Genomic DNA, 8,738 nt, shown 5'->3' on the forward strand with positions numbered 1-8,738 from the left:
ACCTAATGGACTTGGATTTTGCTAAACGTTGTGGATTTCTGTTGACATCTCTGCAGACGCCTATCCCTTTGAGGGGGATTGATGCTACTCCTTTGGCAAAAAATAAACCTCAGTTTTGGACCCAGGTGGTAATGCGGGTCGTCCCAGACCATCAAGAAAATTGCAGATTTTTGGTGTTGCATAATCTGCATGATACCATTGTTCTGGGGTTTCCCTGGTTACAAATTCATAATCCAGTTTTGGATTGGAAATCTGTGTCTGTGTGTAGAAAAATATATATATATATCTTCTTGCACGGTTGAGAATCAAAAAGTAAAAGCAATGTTGAGGATAAAATAAATCTTGTTTTTAATTGTTCATTCAAAAAGTGATTACAAAAATGAAGAAAAGTAAGTTCATGACATGCAATAATTATTTGAAGAGAAAACGAGCATTGTTCTTACATATAGTCTTGAGCAGTTGTGTTGTCCGGGTGTTCGAGAGTCTCAAGGGATATGAGATCTCCTGAACAAGAGTTAGGCCGGCTTATATACTATTCTGACCTATAAACTACAACCACATATGGTGGCTTGCCACTATGTTCATAACTTCTTCCATATTAAGTGAACCCTAGTTATTTTAACAATATGCATACAGTTATTTATGCATTACCTTAGTCTGAGATATTTAAGCCTAAAGTCTGAGATCTTTAGAACCATTCATTATCTCTAAATAGTCACATTTTGACAGCTTTGACAAGTGACCTATACATTTGACAAGAGAAACAGCTGTGTGAGCCAAGGCACTCAGAATAAGTCAGTCACTTCTCTAAAGTAAGCAGAGCCTGTTAAATAGATTCTGTATGAGAGAATTAATCCATATTATAGAAATACTGATATTTTACAGTCCCCCCTGATTATGATTTGAGAAATATCATAATCAATCCTAACTCATTCTCTCACCATTCGTATCACATTCATTCTTTATTCTGAAAACCTTGTATCACCATCTGCCCTGAATGTCATCTGAATTTTCAAACCTATTGTAAAAACAAAAATTAGATCAGAGAGTTATATTTTTTCGTTTTAACATCTCTCTTAAAATATCATCTTCCTTTTTCATTTCTATCTTTATATTCTTATAAATTCTCCTAATTTTACACATAATAATTATTTGATATATTATACACAGCAAAACTATGATAAATAAAATAACAATCGGATTAGACAATACATTTCCTGCTGCCATTTTCGCTGAAGACTGTGACCAACTAGTTACAGATTTTCCTAAATTTCTCCACCAAGATGACCCTGACATACTCGTCCATTCATGTTCAATATCATTTAGATTACCTTGTTCATGTCTAAATACAATTTCAGCTTCTTTTAATTGTTTTGTCAGCAGATTTAATAAACCCTTGTCTTTTTTTATTTCATTTGTCTACAAATTCCAAGGAAATTTATTGACTTGTGACAAATTGAACTGGATCGGAAGGATTTTCAGACGTCTTGAGCTTATTGACGTAATATTAATACTTCCTTCCTTCTTTGTGAGAGTTTTAACATTTCCCTCAATACAATATAAACCCATTGTCAGATTTTCGACATGTACACAAGATGAGAAGAATGCAGAAACTGCTTCTTTTCCTGACATGACTTGGAAACAAGTTTTGTTAGCGCTTACTGGTGTCACCAAGTCATGTATCGTGTGGACATTCTCAACTCTGGCATGACAAGAAGTATGATTATGGAAACATGAATGATAAATGACTTTATCCTGTCCAGGTAGACACATTACCTTGGAAACAAAATTTAAGCATGACGAAATGTCTAATTGTTCAATGTTTGTACCATCAAATGCAAAATCTGTATACTGTAATTGATAATATAACAATTGTGTAGGGCTGACAGGAATTCCCAGAACACCTATAGGAACCAGGGTTTCTTCTCTTCCTGACACTGGAATCAGTGATGTTCCTACACAAATGTTCTGTTCACATCCTAACCACTTATTTACCCACAAATCTGTATGGTTTAACGCAAAGTTATATTCTATGGGCAAATTTCTTATTAGCCCTAAAGGGGTAATTCCACTTTGTAAGGCTTGTGCAATCATTTTCAGATTGGTGGAATATTCAATCTGAATTTCTAGACATGTTTTGGCCACTTGAGATTCCTGTTCACTTTCCATTAAAGCTAAAGTAGCATCTTGAAGATGTGATACAGAAGATCCCAATACAGTAGCAGTGTTCAAAACCATCTTTTCAAGGACTTGATTCAAGCTTTTCTGAATCTTTACCCCTTTTCCTCCAATATACCCAATATTTTCCAGATCTGATTTAAGTGTATGAATGTCCATAGTGTTAATTAAACTTCCTACTGTTCCTAATCCCCCCAAAATACCTTCTAACACTCCCCTCTTACTCCTAACCTGTGTTGAAGTTCTTTTCCCAAACCATTGTTCTATTCCCATCTCCATGTTAGTGAGATGTGGTTGACACTGGGGATATCTAGAAGAGATTTTCCAGTTAGACATGTTAAAGGTCCATACCATGGTCAGAAACACTCCATCTCGTAACAGAGGTTTAGTTTGGAACTGATTGATCTGAAAAGGAGTAGATGGTTGAAATCTTGTCTGTGTGCATACATTATCTACTGCTGACCATATATTTACCTTTACATCTCTACATTGTTTGTAGTTATATTTCGTTAAAATGCAACATTGGTAAAGTCCAGAATCCTTAGGAGATGGATTATCTACAGAAAAAATAAAATCCTTATTTAACCATCTCACGTTACCGGATTGACCTCTGTGTATAACATTTGTTGGACCATTTGAAAAACTTCCCAAAAATGATTTATCTTTGGTCCATATTAACAAAGATTCTGAAGGTAGCTCTAACCTCGTGCTGCATTTTAGTAATAAAGGAGACATATTTTCTTGACTATATACTGCTTGTGGTGTAACCCTTACTTCTGGAGCTATAGTATTTGAAACTGTAAAAACTACAGATACCTGTACTTGTACTGGTTCTCTGGTTATCTGAAAATTCCATGTTTTTACCCAATCCTCGTCTCCTTCTGTAATAGAAAGAAATGCAGGATCTAAAACTTTCCCAAAAAGTTGTGTCCTTAACCAAGCATCTGTTTTGGATGTTTCAACTTTCCCTTTTGCGATCATATCATTTGTAATATCTCCTGACCACACAGCTCTCTCTTCACCTCTTATCTCTATATTCCAGAATAACACATCTGTAGGACTACATTCCCATGTGCCTGTCTTATTATTGTGTATATAATCTCCTTGTAACTGTGTGAACTTCGTCTTAGGTCCTGTGGCTGCATGTAATATTATGTCAGTGTCATGTATGAAGTGTAGCTCAATACAGCATTTTGCACCAAAACCCATGCAAATGTTTCCAGTAATATCTACTGAATCGTCCGGTATGTCCTCATCTATTAAGCTTTGTAGATTCGTTCCTCTTGGTTTCCTTGGATGTAAAGTTCCTTTGAAAAGTTCCTTCACTTCACTAGTATTTGTTCCATGGTGTGAAATATCTTCAGCGTAGATCACAGTTGAAACAGTACAAAACAGCAGAAATGTGATTCCCATCAGATAGTAGCTTTTCCTGGGAAATGTCTTTTTCTCCTGAAGGATTGGTGTTGAATCCCTTCCGTCAAAGACGTGGAGTTTCATATTCCAGTTCTTATTGGAATCCATTTCTTCCTAAAAGAAATGCAGTATCATTATTTTGCAATATACAGTTTGCATTGATCAACATGTACCCACAATTTTTGTTGTCTGCGGGTATTTTTAACCACCTTAGATGCTCGTTGCACAAGTATCATCACTTGTCCCATGGTTTCGATAATTTCAAAGGGACCTTCCCAATTACTTTCCCAAGGTCCATTCTTCCTGAAAGTTTTAATCATCACTAGAGCCCCTTTCTTGAATTTGGATACGTATGGTGGCTCCATTCTCTGCATTCTTGATGCAGCATGTGGAAGAATTGTTTTCAAATTTTCCTGCAACAATTGCAACCATTTGGACCTTGCAACAGCATCTTTTTGTGGTGTAGACAAAAATGGTTCATGAGGAAAAATCAATGGCATTTTTCTTCCTGTCATCAGTTCAAAAGGAGTAAACTGAGTTGTGGCAGAGGTTGTTCCTCTTACACTCAACAGTACAAAAGGTACTGCATCAACCCAAGTATTGCCTTTGTCCAATAACATCTTGGCAATTCTGGATTTTATTGTTCTATTCATCCTTTCCACAATACCAGCAGACTGTGGATGGTAGGGTACATGAAACTGCTGTCGTACCCCTAGAATAGCACAAACGGCTTGCATGATTTTTCCTGTAAAGTGACTTCCTCGATCAGAGGTGATCATTCTTGGGATCCCCCAAGTACAAAAGACATGATTAACTAATGCTCTAGCTGTAGACAAAGCATCATCTTTCCTGACAGGTAAAATTTCAACCCACTTAGAAAAAACATCTACTGCAACCAATGCATACCTGAGACCATTTTTACCTGATGGTAACGGTCCAATGTAGTCGATTTGTAACGTAGACCATGGACCATCTGCAGGTGCGATTCGGAGTAGTGGCGGTTTCTGTCCTTTTGGTCTTGGATTAATTTGGGCACAAATGAGACATGATTGAACAACACTTTGCACTGTCTTTTCCATCTTTTCCCAGTAAAATTTCTCTCTGAGAATGCCTAACAATTTTTGTTGGCCCAAATGACCCAAACTTTCATGATTGTATTTTGTGAACTCAACCTGTAGATGTCTTGGGACAACAGGACGCAACTCCCCGTTTAAGTCATGACACAAAACCCCGTTTTCACAAACAAAGGGAGGTTTTGGATCAACCCGGGAAGCAACAAGAGATGAGTCTTTTTCTTGTTCTTCCGCAAAAGAAGGGATATGCGTGTCTGTTCTTTGAACTGCTGAAACCTCGAGAGGTTCAGGTTCAAACACCTCTTCTCCTGTCAGGGCTGCCTCTTTGGCTAGCATATCTGCGGTTGCATTTCCAACAGATAATTCATCATCAGATTTTTTATGGGCCGGAACCTTGACAATAGCAAAACCATTAGGGTTTTTTGATGCTATCCTGAAAATTGTCTTCAGTGTGTCACTGTGAACAAGAGTCTTATTAGATGAATCTACATAGCCTCTTTTTTCCCAAACTGACAAGTAATCTGTCAGTGATCTTACAACATAAGAGCTATCACTGTAGATTGTAATGGGACACTGATCATCTGCTTCATTCAGCTGTAGTACCATTTTTACTGCTTCTAGCTCTGCTCTTTGAGCTGAAAAATGACTCGGTAATTTGTGCTTCACAACCTGTCCTCTGTTGGGATAAAAAATGGCATATCCTGAATAATAGTGCCCATCTGAATAGAATCTGGAACCATCTACAAAAATTGGTTCGTCTGTTACCTCTGCTTTCCGTCTGAAAAGTGATGGACTTGGATCCTGAAAAGACTGTAAACAATCATGAGTTTGTCCTTCATATTGCATCAGCTGAGGAAGAACATATTTGGCCTTGTAATCTACCTCAATTTGTTTGGGAGACAATGACAATAACCAATGAGCAAATCTCTGATGTGACACACCTGGGATATTATTCTCAAAGAGAAGTTTTAGTGTAGAGTGAGGAGTTTGCAAAATGATTTTGTTGAACCCGACAATATGTTCGGTTGCTTTGACTGCAAAGTACACACCTACCAAGTGTCTTGCACAGGTCTCAAAACCTTTTTCAACAGGTGAGAGAAGTTTTGAAAAATAGCCCAAAATTCTCCACTCTTCTCCCTGTAATTGCAGTAATACAGCAGAAACAGATGTTCCTGATGTATGCACTTGCAAAGCAAATGGAGCCGAAGGATCTACTGTGGACAAAGCAGGTGCATTTTGTAAATTCATTTTCAATTGTTCAAATGAGGTTTGCTGTTCATCACCCCAAGGACCAAAGTAATCACTGTTTTCACCTTTCAAAAGATCATATAAAGATCTGGCCTTATCTGCAAAATTCTCAATGAAATCCCTTGAATAATTCATAAGACCTAAAAAATGTCTCAATGCTTTGTGTGATGTCGGAATTGGTAGGGAAGCAATTGCCTCAATTCTTTCCTGCAGTGGCTGCCTTTTTCCTGGACTCAACAGCACCCCTAAAAATCTGACCTCAGTCTGCATTAATTTGACCTTTTTGGTGTTCAATTTCAACCCTGCATCATGCAGCAACTCAAACAATTCTGTCAGAAGAGAAACATGTGTCTCTTTATCCTCTGTAGACAATAAAATATCATCCACATATTGCAGAATGCAATCAGGCCTCGAAAATCTGGATAATACCTTTGCCAATGCCTGATGAAAAACACTAGGTGACAAATGTGCTCCTTGAGGTAACCTGCAAAACAGATATTGCTCGTCCAAGAAAGTAAATGCAAACTTATACTGACAACTCTTTTCAAGAGGTATACTGAAAAAACCATTGCTAATGTCCAGTACAGAGAAGTATTTGGCCTTTGCATTTAACCTTGCCATCATGTCATGAGTATCTGCCACAATTGGCGCGACATTGGGTGTATGCTTATTGAACATCCGTAAATCCAATATCATTCGATAAGAACCATCAGATTTCAAAACACACCACAAAGGATTGTTACTTACAGAATTAGCCTTTCGGATAACACCTTGATCTAACAATTCCTGTATGATCTTTGACATAGAGTCAATTGATTCTGGAGGCAATTTATACTGACGCTGTGGCGGGGGATCACGCCCCTCCACATTCACGATAACGTCCTTCATTGTTCCAACCTCATTCCTGAACTGAGCCCAAAGAGAAGGAAAAAGCTGTACAATTTCTGTCAATACCTCGTCATCATTAGTGTCAGGCCACAAATGGTCAGATGACACCACATCATTCAAGCAAATACTTCCAACATGGCTATAATCATTAGGATCAATGACTACCGGTTTACAACCATTGGAATCTTTCCAGATCACTTGATTTCCTAGGTCAACTACCCATCCGAATTTCTGCATAAAATCTGTGCCAAGTATATTTTCAGAATCACGACAATACCAGATGTCAATTTCTGTTTTGAAAGAACTAGGTATTTCCAAAATCACATTGGGAACTAAGGTTGCTTTAGTTCCACCTTTTCCACTGAAACCGACAATTGTACAAACTGGTGAATCTGGGTTTAGCTTCAAATCAAGGTTTGTAACACTTAACTGAGCTCCTGTGTCAATAAGAAATACAACATTCTGGCCTGCTAAACTTACTTTGATAAATGGTCTTCCACAGTCATCCAATGTAACTCGAGTCACAAATTCCAATGGATGTGGTACAGGAATAGTCTGTGATTGTCAGAAAGATGAAGGAGATGGGAGAAGACCTGTGTCCTTTTTAAAAGACCTTGGAATTCTATCCCTTGACTCTGTTTCCTTCACTGTTATTTCTCTGATCTGTCTGATTAATGGTGCATATGGTGACTGTGTTTGTCTGTTGGCAGTATGAGCAGGTGCAGATAATTGTAATGCAGGTGCGGAAGGTGTGGTGTATGATTTTGGCATGAGTCCGTTTTCCCTTCCAAGCTTACCTGTTCCTTGTGTACCCATCTCTGATTCTGCTCTCAAAAATTTCCTGCACTGCCACTTCAAGTGTCCAGGTATACCACAAAAATAACAATGGATATTGTTCCTTTGTGTAGTATTTTTACCTCTATGCTCAATGTAATCCCTGCTCTTGGAGAATACTGTGGCTCTAGGTTTCAGTTGACTATCTTCCTTCTCATGAACTACCGCTATTTTAGCCTTGACCTGATTTTGTTTCATGGATCTCCTTATTCTGTCAATAAAAACTGTTGCTTCTTGCAATGATGGCTGAGTGTTAGCCAATTGCACTGAGGCAGGATCTAAGTACTTGAACTTCTTTACAAAAAATTTGATCATGGATGCTGGCTCTTCGTGAGGCCCGAGATCCATTACCATCCTATAGGCCTGTTCAAACTTTACCAAAAAAGAGAATGGGTCTTCAGAAATATTTGTTTGTAAACTCCCTAAAATATCAACTGTAGGCATGTCTTCTCCAGTTGTAAACAATACTAATTGTCTAAGTCTGTCTTCTTTTGTACTATGTGCCATTTCATTCTCATCATTTAATCTGGGTGTGGTCTGTAATCTTTTTCCCATATGTGAAGGTAACCAAACTTTGAATATTTTATTCTTTTGCTCATCATTCAGATTGTATTTGTCTGTGTTTGATTCAAAAGTGTCCGCATTATAAAAGGCATCCATCTTATCATTGTAATTTGGAATGTCTTTTACAATTTTCATTAGCTGATCGTGTATTTTCAGATTAATGCGTGCTGCTCTGTCATGTAATTTTTTCCGTTGTAATTCTACTGCCTCTAATTCCTCTACTGAAGCATCTGGATCTTGCATATTTGGTACAAATGATGACGCAGCAGCACTCTCCTCCTGTTTACCTGTTGATCTTGTGTTAGCAGAAACCCTTTTTATATCTTGTCGTAATTTAGACAATAACTCTGTCCTGGTATCTATTTGATCTTCCAATTGTTCTATATGCTCTGACAAAATCAAACAATTTGGACAATCAAAGTAATCCCCGTCAGACTCTTGTGTGTCACCTGGTGTGTCAGTGTGATTAATGTCTTGTGTGACAATGCATGTTTTATAGGTGTTAGGTTCAGTTTTCTCAAAGACTAAGCTATTATACAC

At 37.7% G+C, this 8,738-nt stretch overlaps 1 protein-coding gene across 1 annotated transcript; it reads right to left on the reverse strand.

Moving 5' to 3' along the window:
- Window positions 1-324: 324 nt before the first annotated feature.
- Window positions 325-7,439, reverse strand: LOC141086574 (uncharacterized). Its single transcript, XM_073572729.1, has 2 exons — window positions 7,281-7,439; window positions 325-3,705 (listed from the first exon to the last, which is right to left on the reverse strand). Exon 2 carries the CDS (start codon window positions 3,697-3,699, stop codon window positions 1,420-1,422), a length of 2,280 nt encoding a protein of 759 aa, XP_073428830.1. The 5' UTR covers window positions 3,700-3,705; window positions 7,281-7,439; the 3' UTR covers window positions 325-1,419.
- Window positions 7,440-8,738: the final 1,299 nt, after the last annotated feature.

The sequence above is a fragment of the Dendrobates tinctorius genome, unplaced genomic scaffold (assembly GCF_039654945.1).
Source record: "Dendrobates tinctorius isolate UK_male_01 unplaced genomic scaffold, ASM3965494v1 ptg000032l, whole genome shotgun sequence".
Taxonomy (NCBI): domain Eukaryota; kingdom Metazoa; phylum Chordata; class Amphibia; order Anura; family Dendrobatidae; genus Dendrobates; species Dendrobates tinctorius.